The sequence below is a fragment of the Physeter macrocephalus genome, chromosome 18 (genome assembly GCF_002837175.3).
Source record: "Physeter macrocephalus isolate SW-GA chromosome 18, ASM283717v5, whole genome shotgun sequence".
In the NCBI taxonomy this organism is placed as follows: Eukaryota; Metazoa; Chordata; class Mammalia; order Artiodactyla; family Physeteridae; genus Physeter; species Physeter macrocephalus.
In genome coordinates this window covers 86,471,052-86,495,845 of record NC_041231.1, presented here as the reverse complement: position 1 = coordinate 86,495,845, position 24,794 = coordinate 86,471,052, and the positions used below count along the sequence as shown (strand labels likewise).

At 37.4% G+C, this 24,794-nt stretch overlaps 1 protein-coding gene across 1 annotated transcript; it reads right to left on the bottom strand.

The window, feature by feature from the left end:
• Nucleotides 1–999: 999 nt before the first annotated feature.
• SCAND3 (SCAN domain containing 3) lies at nt 1,000–23,087 on the bottom strand. Its single transcript, XM_007110734.3, has 4 exons — nt 22,231–23,087; nt 8,685–8,832; nt 5,053–6,551; nt 1,000–2,916 (listed from the first exon to the last, which is right to left on the bottom strand). Exons 1-4 carry the CDS (start codon nt 22,648–22,650, stop codon nt 1,000–1,002), a joined length of 3,984 nt encoding a protein of 1,327 aa, XP_007110796.2. The 5' UTR covers nt 22,651–23,087.
• Between the last annotated feature and the right edge of the window lie 1,707 nt (nt 23,088–24,794).

Genomic DNA, 24,794 nt, shown 5'->3' with positions numbered 1-24,794 from the left:
AACTCGGGATTTTTCTTTTAAAAAATTTATTTGTTCATCTCCTCCTTGTCTGTGTTGAAAATATTCAGTTTTGTGGCTTTTAAGCTCACAGTTTGGGAAACATGAGTATCAATTTTGGTAAAGATAAGCTGGGCTAGTGTGGGCACTGTGGAAATTCAGTCAATATAACCTATTGTTGCTATGTATTTGGGATGAGGAGTAGGAGAAAGGATGAAAGATGAAATTGCAGTTAATTAAGAGGAATAAGAACAAGGTAGTTCTTGACAGCAGTCTCCTGTATACCCAGATAACACTCATCTGGGACCTTGATTGACAACTTTGCATATGGCTAATAGTAAACACCACCACAATCAAGATGGAACATTTCATCACACCCCAGAATTCCCTCCACAATAACTCATTTTTACTACTGTATTCAAGTTGTTGAATAAACACAGTACATTTTATTCTGTGAACGGACATTTGGGTTGTTTCCCATTTGAGCTTTTATAAGCATTGATGGTTTTCCCCCACCTTACCCACTTAAACACTGCATCTGAACATGCACCAACAAAACAAACTTATCAACTTCCAACCAAACCACCCAGGATCAGTTTAACAAACTTAACATCTTACTGACCCCCTCCCTTGCATTCAAATTCTAATTCCACCCCTTGAATTCACTTCCCTTCACTGATGAAGTCTGTCATTTCAAAGAAATTATTCCCCTCCTGAAGTCATCCTACCATCTTAATATCCTAATAAAATGCAATAATGAAAAGACATACAAAATACAAGACAAATTTTTTTAATATTAGAATGAACAGATTTAAAATTACATCTTAATAAATATAACAAATATAATGGGGAAAAATAAGAGAACTATAAAAACTGTACACTTTTGTTTACATATAGACAATTTATACAGAGAATTGCTAATTTAATCATAACTTTTCACACTTCCATAATGCCTATATGTATACTTTGAATTAAAACCTTATAAATCAGCATTTAAAAAATTTAATGTGATAAGTGAGCTTGCTTCTTGCTCGTTAATTTGTCTAATCTAGGTTGGATTGATGACAACGCTACTCTCAGGGGATAATGTATATTTAAACTGTTTCTATGTTTTGTTTTAATAACACTTAATGTAGAGAACCCAGTCTCACAGAGGTATGTTGAGGGGAACAGAAGAAGAGATTTTAAAGCAATCTCAGCAAGCTCAGGATATTCATGTTTAACTTTTATCCAAAATGAAGCAAGTGATGCTGTATTTTCAAAATTCATTTTCAATCCTTCATCAGTAGCCAGCTTCAACAACTTATCCTGTAGGGTTATAGTTAAATTTAAATTATCTTTTGATGAAAGAAATGGATTTTGTATCCATGAATTTCCTATGCGTGGATCTTCTTTTGATGGAAAATACAATTCAAAACAATCTAACAAATTTGTAAGATGTTCATTGACAATTTTTCGCAGATATGCAATATCAAGATCATTACCTACTTCACTGATAACTGTTGTTAAGTTATGGAACATGTCATAACAATCTGTAGAAACTCTTTTTTTCCAAGCTTCTAACTTTTGTTTTTGTCCTTCAATCTTATCTGCCATTGAAAAACATGTTGCATTCTTTCCTTGCATGCAAACATTAAGATCATTAAAAATACTGAAGATATCAGATAAATAAGCAAGGTTGGCTGTCCAATTTACATCTTTGAAAAGTTGGGACCAAACTGGTTTCTTGCTTTGCAGAAATAGTAAGAGTTCATTTCGTATTTCAAACATTCTTGATAGAACTTTTCCCCGTGATAACCACCGTATCTCAGCATGCAATAACAGTTGCTTATGATCAGCTTCCATATTATCACATAATAAAGAGAATAATCTTGAATTTAACGCATTAGATTTTACATAATTCACAATTTTTACTATGTCAGTAAGCACACTATTTAGTTCAGGTGATATTTTTTTCATAGCAAGACTTTCTCGATGAATGAAGCAATGTGTTATTTTACATTCTGGTGCAAGTTCTTTAATCTGGGTAACCACTTCAGAATGTTTTCCTGTCATTGAAGCTGCACCATCAGAACACACTCCTACGCAAAACTTAAATTCCAAACCACATTTGTTGACAACATAATTCTTCACAGCTTCATACAGTTCTGAGCTAGTTGTGTTTGTTGGTAAAGAGGCTGAAAAAAAGAATTCTTCCTTTATATCATCATCATGTTCAAACCTCACATATACTAAAAGAATTATCATGTTAGCAATATCTCTGCATTCATCAAGTTGCAGTGAAAAATACTTGGCTAGTTTTATTTGTTCTATGAGTTGGTCTTCCATATCATTCGCCAGTTCCTGAATACGTCGTGCTATGGTGTCATTGGAAAGTGGTACTTGAGCTACCTTCTTTGCTGCAGATTCACCCAACATTTCTAAGCAAACTTCTTTGATGCAGTCCTTCACTAGTGTCTCGGCAATTGTGTATGGTGTTTTAGACTTAGCAACCGGAAGTGCTACTTTATAAGAAGCCCGCAAAGCACTAATGTTTATGTGAGAAACATTGAACACCTGCTTTGGCTGGCTTTTCAATTCATTACTCTTTCTTTCAAAGAATTCTTTTGGCTGTGAACTTATTTCTTTATGTTTTGAATATAGATGCCGCTTAAGTTTCGATGGTTTCATTGCTTCATTAGCCAGTACATCTCCACAAATAATACACTGTGGTTTCAGCACTTCACCATCAATTACAGCTACAAAACCAAATTCAATATATGAGGGATCATACTTCCGAGTAAAGCTAGTATGAACTCTTTTGGTTTTCACTTCCTCAGGATGACTTCCATTGTTACCAATTCTTTTACTACTACTGCCATATTCAGAAAAGGTATGTCTTTTCTTCACAAAAAAGTCCAGTGAAGCTTGTTTTTCCATCTGCAAATTAGAATTAAAAATAAGTAATACAAATTTTACTTTTGTCTTTAATAATGTTAAACTAGAAATCAAAAACTAGGCTCGCATCATCAAAAAGCCTACAAATAATAAATGCTGGAGAAGTGTGGAGAAAAAGGAATTCTCCTACACTGTTGGTAGGAATGTAAATTGGTACAGCCACTATGGAGAACAGTATAGAGGGTCCTCAAAAAACTAAAAATAACATATGATTCTGCAATCCCACTTCTGGGCATATATCCAGAGAAAAGTCTAATTCAAAAAGATATATGCACTCCACTGTTCATTGCAGCACTATTTACAATAGCCAAGATATGGAAGCAACCTAAACGTCCATCAAAAGATGAATGGACAGGGCTTCCCTGGTGGCGCAGTGGTTGGGAGTCCGCCTGCCGATGCAGGGGATGAGGGTTCGTGCCCCGGTCCGGGAGGATCCCGCATGTGGCGGAGCGGCTGGGCCCGTGAGCCATGGCCGCTGGGCCTGCGCGTCCGGAGCCTGCGCTCCGCAGCGGGAGAGGCCACATCAAGGAGAGGCCCGCATACCGAAAAAAAAAAAAAAAAAAGATGAATGGATAAAGAAGATGTCATATATATATATACACATATGTATATACATATATACATCCATATATATATATATACACACACAATGGAATATTACTCAGCCATATGAAATAATGCCATTTGCAGCAACATGGATGGACCTAGAGATTATCATACTAAGTGAAGTAAGCCAGAGAAAGACAAATTCTGAAAAAAAAAAAAAAAAAAAAGATACAAATGAACTTATATCCAAAACAGAAAGAGACTCACAGACATAGAAAACAAACTTATGGTTATCAAAGGGGAAAGAGGAGGGGAGGGATAAATTAGGAGGTTGGGATTAATATATATACACTACTATATATAAAATAGATAACCAACAAGGTCCTACTGTGTAGCACAGGGAACTATACTCAATATTTTGTAATAACCTATAAGGGAAAAGAATCTGAAAAAAGAATATATATATAAAACTGAATCACTGTTCTGTATACCTGAAACTAACATGATATTGTAAATCAACTATACTGTAAAAAAATTAAATAAAACCCCAAACTAGGCTTGATTAAAAATATAAAATGATTTTTAAATTAAGTTATAAAAATAAATAAATGCTTACATTTTCTCAGAGTTTTATACACTTTTGGGTTACAGCTGACAAACTAATCATAGCATACCACACATTTTAATGTGAACCTATTGTGCTTGACTAATGTACAGCTACCACATGTGACTCACCTTGAGAGTTTAACACCCAAATTGAATATTCTATTTGAAAAGATGAGTTCTTTAATCACATCCTTGGGTATTGCAGCAATGTCAAATTGTTGTAACTTTCCAAATACTCTCAATTTGTGTACTTACCTAATTATGGACTAGTATAAACAGTTTGCAGACCAGCACTGGTCTGAAGAACAAACTCTGAGTACCACTGGCCCAAATCATGTGTAACCTTCACATTTCAAAACACTTACCTGAACACATATTAGCTCTACTTTATAAGACTTACTGATTGAAAATCTCATTGGTCTTATTTCACACTCTGCATTTAAATCAGAAAACCAAACTCTTTCCCAACACAAATCCATATCTCCCAACCAAATTTATCATCCCCTGCCCTTCCTAAATATTTCTTCACTTGACCTGAGATGCTCTTTCTTAGCTTACCTCTGTACCCATACTCACATATAATTAAAACAAAGTAACATTAAATTCATCTGTCCCCAAATTTACCCTTCTATAGAAACATACCATGATGCATACCATTTATCCCCTGGATCCTAGCTTTCTCATTCTGCTAAGAAATGCCTGACATCAGAAATAAGTAAGAGATACTACTGTTCTTCACCCCAGAACAATAAACAAAGTAGCATCCAAGGTTATAACTTCCAACTTGAAAAAAGGAGTGGAGGGAGGACATTAAATGTAATTGGCCTTTCTTTGGAGAAAATATATCCAAGATGGCCATAATTGTGCTTTAGTATGCCATGTCAAAAATTTCTCACTGATCATGGTCACAGTAAAGTATGAGGCTCTTCCCCTGCTTTAATCTACAGCAGACACTCAAACTCTTACCCAGTCTCCTACTTTGTCTGATGAAAATGGTGTCTCCGATGGCTTTAACATTTTGGAGGGATGAACAGTCAAACTTCTTGGAATCTCATCATGTTTCCTTTTCATTGTAGTGGTCTCATAGCAAAGACTACAAGTTATTCTATGGTGATAACCATCAGTCTCATGTTGAGAGGGCACTCCACAGATTGCATGGACGTTTCTATCACATGATACACAACTATTAACATCTGTGCATTCTTTTTCACAAACTACACAAGATAAAAAATTCAGTCTGCTTTCAGGAGGAGTTTTTTGGGCTATCTTAGGAGTAATAGAAAGATTGTCTTCAATATCACTACTATCTGTTCCAGTCTCAATATTTTCTTCATACTGGGCCCTTATTAGAGTATTTTCTAATTCCTTGTCGGCCTGTTCCAATTCATTTTCTGTGTTCAGGCTGGCAATAAGTTCTTCAGTTAGCTGAGAATGAGACAAGCCCAGTTTAGCTTCAGAGCTAAATGTACCCTCACATGGAGTCTGTTGCATGCCTCTGTGATAGGGTTGATTTTGGGTCATCTGAATAAACCACAAAAATTCAGCCCAGTGTGATGAATTGTTAGTTTGCATCCAGGAGATAATCCGATTTTGGATATCCTCATTAGTTTGATTTATAGAATTTAGACTTTGGTAGGGCTGAGGTTTCCCATGGACAATTTTCAGTTCTGGCCAAATATAACTAAGTTCACTGACAATCTGGCTTGAAAATTCCCTCCCATTGTCAGACTGTAGAACACTGGGTGCTCCAATAATTGTAAAAATATCTAAAAGAGCATGTGCAACCTCTTTAGGCCTTTTAGATTTTAATGACCGCAAAAAACTCAACTTTGTACGAAGGTCTTGATAATGCATAATAAATTTATACTCCCCATCAGGATTCAACTGCATGTCTATAAGATCTACTTGGCATCTTGAGTTAACTTCCTTAATTGGCTTCGATGTTAGAACTTTCTTGAGTTTTGAATTTTTCTGTTGGCATGGTTTGCAGAGTGTCAAGTATAGCATTATAACTTCTTTTGTGATGTTCTTGTATTTTGCTTGTAACTCTTTTTCCATGCGGGTACGTCCACCATGTCCAATGCTGAGATGTGTATCATGCAGTATGTCAAATAAATCCTCACTGTGTAAATAATACCGTACTTTATCTGTTTCCCCATTTACAGCCTCAATCAGCTTCTCATGTCCTTGTACCAGGATCACATCAAATCTAGCCAAGCGACGGTAGTCAACTGATTCTTTTTTTGCCTTGGCCTTAGCCTCTTTCACTTCCCTTATTAATTGACAGTACTTTGCTTTAGAAAATATCTTGGTATTGTTACTCTTGTTTTCCAGTAACACTGCTAAGCTTCTGAAGAACTTTTCTCTCATGTTTTCTGGTTCGATTTCTGCTTCATTAGTATCTAAGCTACTAAAGTTATCATCACCCATGGTTTGAGACATCATGGAAAGCCACAAAAATGACCCTAAAATATAAAGAAAAAATCAGTTAGACTATTTGGGAATGTAATTTAAAATATGTATATTGCTCAAGTAGCCACTAGAGAGAGCTGGGAGTACAAGTAGATGCTATGGACACACAAGAGAGGTAATACAATTTTGGTTAGGGAGTCTACCTTTGGAGGAATAGAGAGGGTAAATGAAGAACTCTACCCAGGAACAAAGAGTTCTGATATAGTAAAGAGTAAAAAGCCAGGATGTGACTTTCCAGAACAGTATCCAGGGTTAGCCTTAAAGTAAAGCACTGTTTTATGTAAAACAGGGAGCAAATTGATGTTATTATTTTTTCATTTATTTATTAATTACACAAGAACATTTTTTTAGCTAGAGAAGTCTCAGAAATACAGTCATAGATATTTTTAAAGCCCCAGACTATACCACATTTTGTTTTATTCAGTCAGGTTAGCTGTTATAGCAACATTTGGGGCTGAAGTTTCAACATCATATATTTGCATGAGCTCCCTTTCGGTGCTTGTGAAACTATAAACCCAATACCAATAATCTTATTACTGATTTTAATAAAGAAAGAGTAGCAGATGAACCTGAAGTAGTGAAAAAGCTCTGACTTAATATAGCATATTAAAATAAATGTTTAGAATATTCATAATAACAGAAACACTTAGAATAAATCAAATTTGGCTAGTCTTAAGGAAACTATTTTGAAAAAATCAAAAAGAATAATTTGGAATTAGCATATCACCTCTAAAGTCTTACAGCTGCTTGGAAAAAATACTGTCTCTCAAGTCAACATTGTTTATACCACCAATCTGCATAACAAATATTGAATTGGTAAATTTAAATCATTCTCAAATGTTCATAACTTCCAAAACTTCAAATTAATATGTTACTGTGTGTTTTGGCCTCACTTAAGTCTCAATGGTTCCAACAAGACTTCTTTGATCATTTAATTTAAGCTTACAGTGAGTTCTCCTTTCTTGAGGACATAATTTATTCATAACACAAACTAGCACTGTAGCACTTTCTTCTTTAACTGTTTCATATGTAGAACTAACAAGATTGTAAGTTTCTAAAGAAGCAGGGATCACTTATTCCTCCAGTATCTTTTCCATTATCTAACACATTACTACATAGAAAAGTGTCAGATAGGGAATTCCCTGGTGGTCCAGTGATTAGGACTCAGGTGGTTTCATTGCTGTGTGGTCCAGGTTCAACCCCTGGTCGGGGAACTAAGATCCTGCAAGCCAAGCCTTGGGTGTGGCCACAAAAAAAAAAGTGTTGGATAAAAATTTGTTAACTTTATAATGAGGATGACAACACTCATGATAAGTGGTATTTCAAAATGTGACTGAAAAGACCATTACATAGATAGTATTTTTTTCCACACTGATACATTTTGCATCATGCTATGGAGCCATGAACATAACGGAAGGTAAACAAGGATAAACTGGGGGGAGGAAAGAAATACAGGGCAATGTAAATGAGAACCAGAGCTTCAGAATATGTACAATCTGAGAATATGAGCTTCAGAAATTAGTACAATCAATGTTAGTAGGTCTAGGATAAGCAGAGAATAAGGAGTTGCTAGGGTTATAAGAAAAGAAAAGAAGAAAATTATATCAATTATACCTAAGCCTTTGGGAAAAGACAGCTACTCCACAACTAGGCCAGCCTGTGCGGCTGCCTCCACCACACATTACACTGTTAATAGTCCTTAGATCTCTAGTGGACACAGACTTCAGAAATTCCATTTTCTTCAGTAGAATTTCGAAGTAGTATTTCCAAGTCTTAAACAGTCATATGTAACAAGAATTGGGGGCAGAGGCTACAGAAATGGGACCCATGTCTACATTGACAAGTGATCAGCATTTACATACAGAGGCATCTCTGATTTATCTATCCATAGGTACTTAATTCCATTGCAAAATATCCATGAAAAATCTTGTGTTCAACTATTTTTTACATTATAACATGACTGCTTAATTCAACTTCTTTAATAGCATTCCACTACACTCGTTGACCTTTCCTTCAGCCATATTCAGTAGAAGCTGCAATGGAATAAAATTTGATAAGCTTTCCATGAATGGACCCTTCCCTCCTCCCAAATCTCATCCTCTTTCCAAAGACTAAATTATCCTCACCATTATCTTGAAGTGCATGTGGCTCTGGAGATTCACATTCCATTCCATCCTCTATAGTCTGGAGATGGGTACCTAAGGACGCCTTTGCAGTATCTAGAAGAGTCATTTCTTCCATAGGAACTTCCTGCCCATATGTGCCCTGTGGGACCTGGGGATAAACAGGTACATTTGGAAACTAATATAATATTAATCACACCACTGCACAAACCATAGCTAAACCTCAAAACATTCTTCTACTGAAATAGAATGGATATAAGAAGAAAAAAAAGTCTTCATTGAATTCTTAAGAGGAGTGCAAGATAGAATAAGGAGAGAAATAAAAAATGCTGGGACGAATAAAGCCAGAGCCATACAACAGAAACTGTCTGCATTGAACAGGAGTTGATATGCATCCTTGTGATTTCTGTTTTGGGGAATAACAATGGAAGCACATTAAAGGAATCTTTCCTAATTTTCCTCCTAACCAGAAGAAAATTGTAAATGAGTTTCAGTGTGAGCAATTAAAAGTAAATATTTTGGGGGTATGCAAATTATGTAATAGGAACTAACTGAACTGTTAAACCCAGGAAGAAATCTGATAGTTGTTTTAGACCAAATGTGGAAAACATTAGCCCAGTGTGTTATGGATGGGAGAAAAAAAAAAAAAGCCAATCAAAGTGGATAACTGTTGAGTGAAAAGAAAACATTTATCTTTTCCTCACACTAATGATCTAGTATTCGGTTTATAATTAAATTTACCCAATTGTCCCCATACATACAGTTAACCCTTGAACAACATTGGTTTGACCCTTGGGCAACTATCTATAGGAGGATTTTTTTCAATAGTAACTACTACAGTAAATACTACACGATCCCTGGTTGGTTAAATCCGCATATGCAGAAACAGATATGGAAGAACCATGTATAGGGAGGACTATTTTCAACTGTGCAGAAAGTCAATGCCCCTAACCCCTCACCCCATAGGTGTTCAAGGGTCACCTGCATTTTATGTCTGCTTTTTTTAAGTCCATGATCCATTCAATATTTATACATTGTTTTTGGTTATTGTATCTCTTTTTCTTGTTTTAATCTAAAATCATTTCCTGACTTTTTTTTTTCCTGACTTTTTTATGACATTAAATTTTGAAAAGTCAGGGCTACATGTCTTATAGAATATCACACATTAGGGACTTGCCTGATTGTTTCTTCACAAGTAGATTCTGGTTAAACTTTTTTTTCTTTCTTTCTTTCTTTCTTTTTTGAGGAACAATAGCCCAGTATTTTTAATTTGATCATTTTTTCTTGCAGAGCAGTATTAACGTCCATTACACCTCCAGCAGCAATGCCTTCCTCGGCCAAGGAGGTGGGTTACGGATGGAGCCGAATCTTGAAAGCATCCGAGCCTCAGCCTCCGCACGACTGCGTGGCGGCAGGGAAAGAACACTTTTGGAAGAATACTACGTAAGTAATGTGTACTTACTGTGTCACATCACAGGTTACATTAAGTTGTCAAGTTATTTTATTGTAGATAATGCTAAATTTGATTACTTAGTTAAGGTGGTAACTACCAGATCTATCCATTCAAAAATACGCTTTTTCCAACTGTAATAAATAATAATTGGTAATAATTTGGAACTATGCAAATATCTTATTCCCCAATGGTTTTAATATTCATTGATTTCTGCTTGAATCAATTTTTATACTGGGGGTTGCAAAATGGTGACTTCCTACTTTTATAATTCCTTCTACATTTAATAGCTAGCCATTTTCTGTAAAGAGTTTTCTGTCCATCCTACTTTGGTGTCTGTCTCTCTTTCTGAGTATCACTATAGACTTATTTTATAATCATTCCATCCTCACTCATTTTGATGCTCAAACTGTCTCAAATTTGGCCAGTGGGAGCCCCCTTGATCTGGCTCCTGCAACCTTTTGACATGACCCCACTAGTTTTTGTTTTGTTTTGGTTTGGGTTTTGGCACATCCAAGCTTTCTAGAATAAACAATACAAGGACCACATTGTATTCTCCCTGTCCCAGATCTAGTTCAACTGTTTTTTTCCCAAGAAATTTTGATTCATTTTAGAGGACAACAATGTTTAGTAGCAAAGATTGAGTAGTAGTAGGCTCATTTTTAATAGGTGTCATCTCCTCTAGGCCCTTTCAAGGATAAAGCTAGTAAATATATTTTATAAAATAACATGAAATTCAACTCAACTTCAATACCTATAGAATTTTCCTCACCTTTCCATCTTCCATATTAATATCTTCCTTCTCCCACAGTTAAAAAAAAAGCAGTTCATAACAATGTATATATATTTACTCATTGGCTCTAAACTACAATAATACAAAAGAGTTTCAGAATCACCATGCTTTATGTTGTAGAACACTTCCAACAACAAACCTACTAAGTAAAGTTCAATATATCTTTGCAGCTTTACAGGCCCATAGACAGTATCCCGCTAAAAGTATATGGTCAAAGTACTGTGGTCAAGCCACCTGAATTATTATTTTCCTCTGTATTACTATGTTAATTTGATATATTGTTGAGTTCATTTGTTTCTATCATTTTGAATTTAGTATTGTTTTTTAAATACTGAAAACATTTACGTGATATAAAAAAACCGAAATATGTATCCAGAGAAGTCTTGTTCATATTCACATAGCCTGCATTCTACTCTCCCCCACTCCCATAAGAAACCATTTTTCGTTGTTGATGCTTTACCCTCTGGGTTTTTTTTTTTTGCAAAAATAAGTAAAAACATTATACATACGTATATACACACGTCTGCATGTATATATTTGTGTATATTTAATATATATACAAATTAAATGCAAATGTGTGTATACTTATTTTTTCATACTGTATAGTAGTTTACACCTCCTTTTTTTCACTTAATATAAAAATATTATCTGGAAATCATTTCATACCAGTTCATAGATATCTTGCTTATGCTTTTTTTTGTGTACATAGTACCATTATATTGATGCACCATAGTTTATTCAATCACCCTTATATGAATGGACATTTAGGTTGTTTACAATATTTTGCTTTTATAAATAATGCTGCAATGAAAAACTGTGTCTATGTTGTTTCTTACTTGTATTGTATGTTCCAAGTAAATCCCAGAAGCAGTATTGCTGGGTCAAATGGTAAATGCGTAAATGTGTTAGATGGTGCCAAAATCCCCTCCATAGGGATGGTACCATTTTGCACTTCTACCAGCAACATGTGAGAGGAACTGTTTCCCCAGTCAGGCCAACAGATTGTGTTGCCAAGCTTTTGAATTTTTGCCAGTCTGATAGGTGACAAATGGCACCTCAGTATAGTTTTGATTTGCTCTTTTTATGATTGAAGTCGAGCATCTTCTCATAGCCATGTTTATTTGTTTGTAAAAAAAAAAAAAACTGCTCATGTCTCGTGATCATTTTTATTGCATTTCTGTTAAGGAGATTCACTTATACCTATGACATATTTTGCAAATATTTTCACTAATTTATTATATTGATTTGCTTGTGGGGTTTTTTTGTCCTGCATTTAAAAAAATGTTTCATGTAGAAAAAAAGGTTTTTGATATTACTTCTAGATTTTGAGTAATTCTATACATTCAGATTAAGAAGTCATTCTTGTTTTCTCCTAGTTCCTGAATGTTTAAAATTTTATATATTGATCTCTGACACATTTAAAGTTTATTCTGGTTCTGGAATATGGTATGAGGTATGGGTTTCATGTGTTTCTTTTTGAAATGGCTATCTCTTTGTCCCAACACCATTTACTTAAAACACCATTTTCCCCACTGTGATTTGAGATGGCACATATATTGTGTACTCAGTTTTCATATGTGCTCCAGTCCACTTTCATACTTTCTACTGTTTCATTGATCCAGCTATTCATGTGTCAGTACCACAATTTTACCTAAAGAGGCTTTATGGTATGTTAGTATCTAATGAGACTATTCCTCTCTTCTTTACTCTTAAAGTTTTTCCTACCGATTCTTTTTTTTGTTTGTTTTTTCTTTGCGGTACGCGGGCCTCTCACTGTTGTGGCCTCTCCCGTTGCGGAGCACAGGCTCCGGACGTGCAGCCTCAGCGGGCATGGCTGCTCACGTGCCTAGCCGGTTCGCGGCATGTGGGATCTTCCCGGACCGGGGCATGAACCCGTGTCCCCTGCATCGGCAGGCGGACTCTCAACCACTGCGCCACCAGGGAAGCCCTGCCTACCGATTCTTTCACGCTTATTTACACATATGAATACAGTTCAGTGCTTTAATCCTTTTCAAAAGTAAGCAATTAGTTTTGTTTTCTCCTAACACAGTAGATAGAAATTCACTTTCTATTGTTTTCAGGTTTTGGGTTCTCAGCAACACAGATATCTTCCCTGGCTATAGATGAACCTATAATATAGTAATATCTCATTGTTATTACCTATTAAGGTAATCCCCATAGGATTCGCTTCTATGGACATTGGCTGGTTGGCTGTGTTCCTCAGCTTCCCTGGGTTCTGCTTGCTTACTTCTTTGTGTTACTTATCATTGGCGGGTGATGGCTCTTGGACTCTGCTATGGTCTGAAAGTTTGCGCCCCCACCCCCGCAAATTCACACGTTGGCACCCTAACACCCAATGTAATGGTTTTAAGAGGTAAGTCCTTTGGGATGTGACTAGAGCATGAAGGTAGAGCCACCATGAATGGGATTAGTCCTTTATCAAAGAGATAGCACAGAGCTCCTTAACCACCTCTGCCATGTGAGGTTGCCAATGTGCAACCCAGAAGAGGGCCCTCATCCAACCATACTGGCACCCTGATCTCGGACTTCCAGCCTCCAGAACCATTGCTTTTACTTGTTTATAAGCCATCCAGTCTGTGGTATTTTGTTATAGCAGCCTGAACAAACTAAGACAGAATCATATTTTACTAATGGTATGGTTAAATAAGGAAAATGCTGAATAGAAGAGGACATCAATGACCACAAATAGGTTATCTGGCAGGAATATTCAGAAGTTTTTGCCACTGACTTTCAATAAACACTGTCTTTAATTTAAAAGCACGTTTGGGAGATCCCTGGTGGTCCAGTGGTTAGAACTTGGCACTTCCACTGCGGAGGCCTGGGTTCAATCCCTGGCCAGGGAACTAAGATCCCACAAGCTGCATGGTACGGCAAAAAAAAACAAAAAAAGAAAAAAAGCATGTTTACCTCCAAGTTATCCATGTGACACTGTTTATTATGCTGGTATTTGATTAGGTTTCATTTTCTTGTGAAACCAGAAGTAAGGACCTATTTAAAGCTCTAATGTTATCCTTCCTTCAGTCTTTGTGTAAGTTAATTTACTAAATCTTTGTAAAATATGAATCTGTAAATTCAGTTGTCACACCATTCAACAGGTATGTTTTCCTGGACTGTGTTACAGTTTAATATCTGATGGTGCTAAGGCTAAAAATGATAGTCAGTGAACAATAGGGGAATCTTTTAATAATCCAGGAAGGTGGCTAATGGCTAACTGTTTGGCACAGTTTCTTAGCAGTAATATAGATTGCTCCTGTCTGGCATTTCAATCATTGTAACACTGTATTTGTGTTATCAACTTACTATAGCTTTTACACTGCACCAGTGTCTCTGCCTGTAACTTTCCAGTTTAAGTCTAAAGCATCAGTGCCATTCACCAAAAGAAAAAAAGAAAGTAGTAAAAGTTGTGTTACAGTGTGTTATACTATTCTAGTTTAGGAGAGCTTTCATTGACTTGTAGACCTTCTACTCACTTCTACACATGGATCTTTGTTAGTCATTTAAGCAACAGGTAAACTGGGAATAAGACACGTTAGGTAGATTCTATTCCACATCTCCACCACTGTGAAATCTAATGAAAACAGATTCATTAATGAAAATAAGTATTCAACAGCCAATAACCTCCCAAAGCTGTCTTAAGAGAACAACAGCCTCTGGGATTAATCACATCTCCATGGTTAATTCTAAAACTGAGCAAGAACAAAAGTTACAAAAAAAAAAAAAAGGCTGTTACCTCCTGAGAACCAGAATTCTGATTTATACTTATTTATCAATAGTATACCTTAAAGTGAACAGAACACAAATAACTCTTCAATTGGAGGCTTTGAGTATGGCACCTGATTCCAATTCTTTAAGTGTGCCACTTACAGTGGAAGTGGCCTGGCCAATTCACATCCCGGCCAAGACTGCTCTCTTGCAGACAGACTGGTAGAAGTCATACTGCACTCAAGCAGAACATTTCAATAGTTTGCCTTGCCTGATATTCTTGTTTTCTTGTTTCAAAGAAAACAATTTGGTCAATCAATATATCAGACCCTAGCATGGAAACCTAATCAACCCATGCTTGGCAATACACTTAGCATTAATTGCCCACCTCTTCATCTAACTTGCAAAATCCAAGTAAAAACTTAAGCTTATCCTCTGGTGGGCATTTATGAACTTGGTTAATCCGAAAAATTTCTCTCATTGGGCCTTGGCTTTACAAAAATAATTTCTCACTCACATGACATATGAATCTAAAGATGTGCATGTAATCAAGCACCCTAGCCTATCATTCAAGAGACATCAAATGAGAAAGAAATTTTTTTCTTAATACAATTTTTATTGAAGTATTATAAACTTAGAAAAAAGTGCATAACTGATAAGTGTAGAGCTCGATGACATCACAAAGTGAACTACTCATGTCAAAAAACAGAACATTAACAGCATCTCAGAAAGCTACTTTTGCCCCACCCTCTTCTCCCAAACTACTACTCTGACATCTATTACCACAGACTCATTTTGCATTTATTTGTGTCTGGTTTCTTTTGTTCAACATTAAGTTTGTGAAGTTCATTCACACTGTTGAATGTAGTACTTGTTCATTTATTTTCATTGTTGTATAGTATTCAACTGTACAAATATACCATATATATTCATCCATTACACTTTTAATGGGCATTTTTGTTTAGAGTTCTTGGCAATTATAATAATGCTGCTATGAATATTATTTTACATGTCTTTGAATGTGTTTCTGTTAGCTATATACCTTGTAGTAGGTTTGCTGGATCATGGAGCATGGTTATACATGGTAGATATTTCCAAAGTGGTCATAGCAATTTACTCCTATCAGTAGTACATAGGCATTCTAGTAGCTCAACATCCTTACCCAAATTTGGTCATGTCAGCACTTTTAATTTAATAAAGCAGTTACCACGTGTTGTTTTAATTTGCATTTTTCTGATCACTAAGATTGAGTAATTGTTTTGATTTTTATTGGCTAATTGATTATCCTTTTTTTGCAAAGTGCATGTTCAAGTCTTTTCTTAATTTTTCTGTTGGGGTATCTCGGTTTTTTCTTATTGATTTGTAGTACTTTATACATTCGGATATGAGCTTTTTGTATGTAGTTTTGTCTCGATCTAGCATGGGGAAAATAAATAAGTCTGGAAGATTTTAGGAAAGTGATGCTTTCACTGATGTCTAAGCTAGTGTTATTTTCAATGCCAAGCAGTGATAAATTAAGCAATGGAAAACAATTATTATGACAAATTAAACCAAACCAAGCATGTTTTTTTTAAAAGCTTTTTATCCATAATGATACTATAAAAAAGGACACTGCCATGAAATGAGTACAAAAGTCAATTATAATGCACATATAAATTCTTAATACTGCCTTAGAAATGTTATTCATTGATCAAGCGAAATCACAAAAGTCCTGAATGAAGTTGTGACACAACCCAAATTGCCATAATATACTGTTCATCTCCATGTCCTGATTTATTTAAGCTGATTGGCTAATTCGTCATTTGCATACACTGAAAAGAAATACTAGGTTAAATAATCAAGGGTTAACCTATAATTGACAATAACACATAGAATTAACTAATTTTTGCTGGATTAGGAAAGTTAATATAGGTATTAACTTGTGTATTAGTGACATCCCATCTTTTCCTATGCTAAATGCTGTTATGATTTTTTTCTCTTCAAAAATTAAAAAGAAAAGAAAAACAAAGGCCATGCCAGTATTCAGGTGTCTGCTAGTGAAAATGTTATGCTTCAAAATGTACAGTAGATTACAGATAATTTTATATTCACCAGCAATATCCATGGAAATTATTTTGTTTCCAGTCTCTCAAAATTATCCTCAGCTGAATAATGAAGTTTCTGAAATGATTTTGGTGTGCATAGTGATTAGGATTAAAAACATAAAAAATGTGGAGAAAACTTTCCTGATCCACTTAACATTAAGCCATGACTAGTTTAGATTTAATGACAACAATGTTGATCTTTTTCTTACCCCCAATTCTACAGATCAACTCTACAGTAATAGAGAACAAATACTGTCAGAACTATGAACTCTAATAATTCATATCACCAAGCAGAACAAGATTCTCAAATAAAGTAAAGTAAAAGGTGTCAGTGGATGTCAGTATTCTGCTGGATGGCTTGAAAATGTCTATGGATATTGAACCCAAAGTGTACATAAACCAGAATATTCCAAAAGGAAATAGTCAATGATATATGAATGAAAGCCAAGATGTATTATAACGTCATGGTGGGATTTAAGGAATTTATGGGTTATGCTGTTTCGCCCAGGCTGGACACCATGTTATAAATTTACTCCCTCTTCTTAGACTGCTCAAAGTATATAAGAAACCAATTTTCTTTTAAAACAAAATTCATAAAATGGTTGAGCCATTTCCCTTTGGTAAGTTTTTCCCTTCTCTGACCTTAAGAGTAAGATATCTTATGTAGAATGCTTTGTATGATATAATAGCATGCGTTTCAGTTTGCCCAAATCTTTCCATAACTGGGGGAAAGAAGGTCCTGGAGTGAAGGATATAAGTCATCTGGGAGACAGGGTAACCTGTTTATAATTAAACAATCATATCAATTCTGTAAAGGTGGTATACGCACAACCGGAGCAACTAAGATACGAAACAAAATATAGATATGGCTCATTGGAATGCATTTGCCACTGACTCCTCCTCCCCCACAAGCATGCACACACAGACACACACAGACAGACAGACAGACACACACACACACACACACACACACACACACACACACACACACACACACACAGTCTAGCCTCTTGATTCCTCTACATTTCCATTAGAGGAACTAGTCCAAGGAAGGTGGGCCTGGTCTTGGAAGGAATAGGAGGAATTCCACTCTGCCTTTACCACAAAAGTGTAAAGGGTGCCTCTGGATGGCAAAAACAAATTATAAGGCTGAAATTACTTCAAACTGGTTATGAAAGTCATTTGTCTTTCACTATATGATTCCCAGATTTGATTTTTTAAGATTTCTAATAAGAAATTTTGGTCATAAAATAGCGGAGTAAATATGACTGTATTCATTAGAAATGCATGTATTTCCCAATTAATTATAACACCTAACTTATAGTGGCTTAAACAAATAGGGGTTTATTTTTGTCATATGCTAAGAAATCCAGAGGAGGGCAGTTGCTGGCATTGATTCACATACCTAACAGTTCTGTAAGGGACCCAAGTTGTCTTTATATTTCTGCTCTGCCATTCATAACATATTGGTATTCATCCTCATGCTTATCATCATGTCATGGTCACAAGATGGCTACCACAGCTCCAGATAGCACATCCACGTTCAAGACAGGAAGTGGGAAAAGGCAGAACTAAACATATCTGTGCCATTTTATAAGGAAAATTAAAGCTTCTACAGAAATTCCCAGAAAATATGCTTATTTCTCTCTGGCCAGACTACGATGCATGGCTAACTCTAGCAGAAGGAAAGCTGAAAAGTATTTAGTTAGGTACACAGCCAACATGAACAAAATCAACATTTTTTAAGAAAGAAAGAAGGGGTGTACAATAGATACTGGGTTGGCAGCTAAAAGTGTCTGCAACAATGGCATTTCCCCCTCCCTTCAGAAATCACACAGAAACAAGAAAAATGAGAAACATTTATGCAAACTTGACATTCAATAAGACTAGGAGATTTCTATAACCCTGAGTCACATGCAAAACTATCAAGTATGAGCAGAGCATAACCCTGAACATTACCCAGGATTGACAAAACACCAAGTCCTACCAATGGTTGCATTTTTCAACAAAGCTAGAAGAGGAAAATTTTAAAGTAACAGGTACATCCTAAGGGAAAAAACTAATATTGTTTATTTGAAACAAAGAGAAAAGGTGTGCTGGCTAGAGATAAGAGACTGCCTGTACAGGCATCTATGCAGTATCATATGAACTCATGAAGAAACATGTTTTTTCTGCAAAACTGTACAAAAAATAACAGAATTTATGGAGAAAATAAAGTTGTAGGGTAGACTATTTAAATTCTACACAACTTTGTCAGGAGAGCATTAATAAAACTACAGAAATTCCAATAAAAATACAAGTATAGTCAAAAAGACATTAAATAAAGAATACTACATTAAGTATAGGATTTTACTTTGAAAGGTTTACTTTGAAAGCTGATGGTATCTTGTTAGAAAGAGGTGTAAGATAAGGGTGAGGCAAGGGTAGAGGATATCATCATCAGAAGTTCAGATGGACAAGCATTTGCACACTTTCCAAGAAATGTAGTGATATTACAAAAAATATGACGGTTCTGGCTCATCATCTTGTTTTTATTTCTTTGATATTGGCTTATAAAAAGGTATGTAGTTTTTGCTGCTTAAATATTTTCTTTCTTTCATAAAGAAGCTGCTTACATGGCTCCAAATAGGACCTCATGCCACGAAGTAAAATCCTGCTGTGTTCTGCATCATTATCTTCTATCCACTGCAACTGCTTCTCTATCATACTTAGAGCAGAAGATAACTGAGAAGTGAAATGCTTTTGTGGGGTAGCCTGTTGAACTGCATCATCCTCTTATACGCTTCCATCTGAGCCTCAGGATCTAACTGTTGTAGCTCTTGTGTAGAGAGAGCCTCTGCATGAGATTGCAGCAGTTCCTCAATGTCTTCACTCTCAACTTCTTCAAATCCAACCTCCTTTGCAAGAGCAATACAGCTTGCTTTGATTTGAGGGAGCTCTTCTGAAGGTTCAAAGCCTTTTGAATCATAAATTAAATCAGGGAGAATCTTACACCCCACCCCATGCAAACAGGCTTTTGTGACATCATTCCAGGCCTCTACAAGAATATCAATTGCAGGTTTAATGCTCTAGCAATTCCAGGACTCAAAAACTGTGTGTGCATTGTCACCCCCTGTTGATCCAATAAACACCTTGAATGTTATCCTTAAATAATAAGCTTTAAAGACTGTGATCACACCCTGATCAGGGAGTAAAGTAGTTGTATAAGGAGATAAAAAGAGAACTTTAATATTTGAAGAAAGTTCAGCAACTGTTGGAGGATGGCTTGGTGTATTACTGAGAATTATAAGAATTTTGAAAGACAAATTGTTCTTCTTGCAATATTTTAAAAAATCATCTACAAAACATCACCTAGACGATTAGTAAATACCTGCCCTGTCATCCAGCCTCTCTTGCTAGATTTATAGTAGTCACCCAGGCTAGTCTTTACAATTCCTTTTAAAGCTTGTGGTTGGCAGAGTGATAAATCACACAAGCTTTAGCTTTAAATTCCCACTGGCATTCCCACCCAGCATCACAGTCAGTTGACCTTTTGTAGCCTTAAACACCAGATCTTATGATTCCTCCTTGAAGATACAGGACCTTGAGGCCATTTGCTTCCAATAGAGACTAGTTTCATCAAAATTAAAAATCTGATCCAGGTTATAGCCTTCTTTATCAAATTTCTTAACACTCGGGGAAATGTCTTTGCAGCTTCTCTGCACTCACGGCTTCACCAGAGATCCTAATATTGTGGAAATCATAGCAGTTCTTTTTTTTTTTTTTTTTTTTTTGGTGGTACATGGGCCTCTCCCGTTGCGGAGCACAGGCTCCGGACGCACAGGCTCAGCGGCCATGGCTCACGGGCCCAGCCGGTCCACGGCATGTGGGATCTTCCCGGACCGGGGCACGAACCCACGGCCCCTGCCTCGGCAGGCGAACTCTCAACCACTGCGCCACCAGGTAAGCCCCATAGCAGTTCTTGAAGCCACTAAACCAGCCACTATTTGCACTAAATGAAGGCACTTCTGCAGGATTTTCCACTTTCTTAAGATCTTCATGTATTGCTAAGGTCTTCTCTTTAATTTTGAGAAAGGTTACCTCTGATTGCTTCTTTCTTTGGTATAAAATCCAAACAAATTTTCCATTTCTACCATTTCCTTATGCCTTGTTCCAATAAATTTTGTAGCAATGGAAGTTGTTCCAGCTAGATAATTTTATTTTCCCAGCACTGTCTCTAATTGTTCGTAAAGTTGACTCTTTTATTTCAGTTGCACATCCAGCATCACATGTTCTTTCATTTATTTCAAAACATTTTATAATTTCGAGCTTTTCTTCAGTTGTTAAATCTTTTCTTCTTTTGTGCTCACTAGCAGAAATTTTATCACCAGCATGCTTCTATGGCACTTGCAAACCCCCTTCCTTGCTCATTTTCTGGAATACAAAAAAGTTTAGCAAAAAATGCACCAAAATGGGAGGGAACTATGCACATAAGGGCTTCCAAAACAGAGACTGGGGCCAAGAGAGCCAAGAGGAAGGATGTGGAGGTGAATGGACATTATGCACTGTATGTCTTCACAACTTGCTGCACTCAGCTATAGTCATATACTTTGCGTTCAGCTGCTCTTACTTGGTGGCCCAAAACACCAACTTTCTGGGAAAACTCATATATGAGCCGGCACAATTTCAGCATTATATTGACTTATTTCCCTATTTATCAATCTCATATGAAAGATTTTGCATTCCAGAAAAACATATTTTAACAGATCAGACTGTATACATACAACGTTCATATTCATAAAGAGTTCAGATAAATGTATAGATAGTAACATTATAGAGATGTAAGTGTTTGGCAATATCCATAATGTTCTAAAATTACAGTCATAGAAAGCAAGTATATTCTCTTAAAACTAACCTCTAGTGTGATGGGAAAAGACAGACTACTGGCTCACATACCAACAACTGCAAGTACTGAAAAGTATCTAGAAAATGATGCAATTAATCTCTTCACTGAACAGATGAAGTCATCAAAGTCCAGAGAAGGTGTGTGCCCAAGATTATACAGCTAATTAGAGACAGAGCCTATCATAGAACCCAGATCTTATGATTCACCAATTCCTGATATTTCCATTAAATTAGACTACTTTTCTATTTGTCTCTCCTAGAAGGTATTCCTTATATTCCTGCACTGATTTGCTTTCATATATGGTAAAAGTAGCGGGGATCGTAAGAGGAGATAGCTACTTTAATCTCACACTCACTAAATAAGAAATATTTTCCATTTGCAAGCAATAGACCAAGGTTTCCCATTTGGTTAAACCATCTCCTTATTAGAATCAGCTATCACTGACATGAAAATAGTTATCCCAGAAGCATGAATCTAGTCGTCTACACCAGTGATCAAATAATAATGCCCAGAACCAGAATTTGCAGCCGTCAGTGTGAAGTTAACCCCACTTCCTCCACCTTGGACCCACGCACTCAAATTCTTCACAGAAGATGGCCCCTCCGATTTCTCACCTGCTGTCTAGGTTCATCAAGCTCCCTCTCCAAATCTTCCAGCACAGTCACCACCTCCTCTCCACTCTCAGGATGATGCTCCCGCACCCAAGCCTGGAGCTCCTCAGGCAGGATGGTCAGGAGCTGCTCCAGCACCAACAATTCCAGGATCTGCTCCTTGGTGTGTATCTCTGGGCTCAACCACTGACGGCAAAGTTCCCTGAGTTGGCTCAGAGCTTCCCTGGGTCCGGGAGTCTCCTGATAGCAGAACTGCCGGAAGCGTTGACGAGAGAGTTCCCTGGTATGAGACAAATCCTTCTGCAGGCAGGATTCCTGATCCCAAATAGGGTCTTCTTCTTTAACCTTTACTTTGATAATCTCCCCTTGTTCCTCTGAAGCCTGGCCAACCAAGGCTGGGAAGGCCCTCGGGGCTGCCGCCATCCTTAGCTTAGCTTAGAGAAAGGCTCACTCCAACAGGGTCTAGGCAGATTTTCCTTGAAGGCCCCACTCAATTCTTGGTCAGGAAAGTTTTCGATATAAGAAAACCCTGTTGACCCAGAAAAATTACAGACGCAGCTAAAAAAAATTTGTTTAGGTGACAACAGGGCAGTTACTCGAGCAATTCCATTGAAAGTGAAGCCATTCTCTGACAAGACGGGAAATTGTGAGCACAGAACTACGCATTAAAGCTCCAGGACCACAGATTGAGCGGCAGGTTACTTGCGAGACAGAAAACTGAGGAGACTCTGGCCCTAAATAAAGCCTAGATATACGAGCTCCACCAAGGAAACCAGACAGGTCTCTCCGAAACCGGCGCTCCCTGTGGCTCAGGCCCGCGTGGAGAGGGCGAAGGGCTCCTGCCACACGGCTAGCCGTCTGCGGAGGAGGCCCGATTGTCGCCGCGCAGACACAACCTTCCCTCCGCCTGCGCTTCCCTTCAGCGAAGCTCGGACCCTCTCGCGCCACGCCAGAGAAACGGGCCGCGGGCTACACTCCCAGCCGGCGCAGCTGCTCCCACGTTCCCGCCAGGCCGGGGGAGCTGCGCTCACTTCCGGTCCGCTCTAGGATTCCAGGTGGTGCAGTCATCTCAGTGGTCGTGGTAACGTTGGTGAACACCCGGAGGCAAGTGCTCTGTAAACTGTACAGAGACTTAACTCCCGAGTTACCCAGTTCCCGGGTGAAAAGAGTTTCACAGTGTGAGTAGCGCTAGTGTAGAGGCTACTCTGGGTTTTTGTTTTTGTTTTGTTTTTTGTCATAGTGATAAGCCGTCGCTGCATTCAGACCCGCAGTACTCACCGCCGCGTCCTAAAACAGACGTAGAAGAGCATCCCTGAGCAAATGCCAAGTCAGCGAATTTGTAGGCTTCAACCGGCCTTTTCTCGTTAGATTTGGGCCACTGTCTCCTTTCCCATTCACGGTAAATCAGACTCGAAAAAAGAAATGTAAGATCTAGTTCCTTCTTTCCATTTTATAGATGGGAAAACTCAAGATCCATACAGTGAGCTCCCCACCCCCCCCCCACCCCCAACGATAGGAGTAGCTATTCCTGTGAGCCATGCTGTAAACAATCCTGTGAAACTGGCCCCAGAAACCTAACAAGGAAAATCTGGACGTATTTTCATAGTCTAACAAGTCATTACAGTTGGACAACCAGGAACTTCCCACCTGGCTCAGGCTCCTTCAAGGCAGTGTGCTCTGCCAGGCAAGGTATTCGAAGATGCACGGAGCAGGCAGTGTTAGAGTGGATGCAGGTAAGCAAAGAGAAAACGCTGTTTCAAGAGGAAAAGGCTGTGGCACGGGTGGATTCTGCTGGTGGTCTAGAAGCCTAGGAATCATTGCAAGTGCCAGCCTTAATTCCTCTTCCTCCTCCCCACCCAGCCTGCCCCCACGGCCTTTTAAAGAGCGCTCAATAAATAATAGATGTCTGAGGAATATTTGTTGAATTGCTGAATGGCTCCCTTTCCCCATTCTGTCTCTGCTTCTACTTTGGTCCCTGTTAATTACTCACATTTTGGCATTTCTGATTCAAGAGACTTTGAAGGATCAGAAGGTCTCTTTTAGAGATCTCTAAATCAAAAATTTTTACCTTTGAGGTCTGTAAATGGTCTTGAGTGAGTCGCTAAACCCAGTGAAATTTTATATAAAATTTTCGTCTATGTGCCCGAGTCATCAGATCATCAAAAGGACTGAGATGGAGCTCCCCATTCATTTTCCTAGCCACTCTTAACATGTTGCACTTATCTTTTGTGGTTTCCCCCTAACCAACTGTTAATCCTTTGCAGTCAGGGATTCTATCTTCTACATCTTTCATTTTCTGCATTCTGTGATCACCGCCATACTGAGCACAGTAGGCAGTCAGCATGGAGTAAACATGACTTCTAAGTCCTCTACTGAAGGGCATTAATTTTATTTTTGTAGATTTTCACTTTTAATTACTAAAGTAACTATATCTCACAAACGTGAACACGATAAAAAGTGAGAAGCTCCTTCATTCCCAATTCCACTTCTTAACCATTTAAAAATGTATATATAAACTCACAAACTATGACTTACAAAAATTAGTTCATGCTATATATTACAATTCA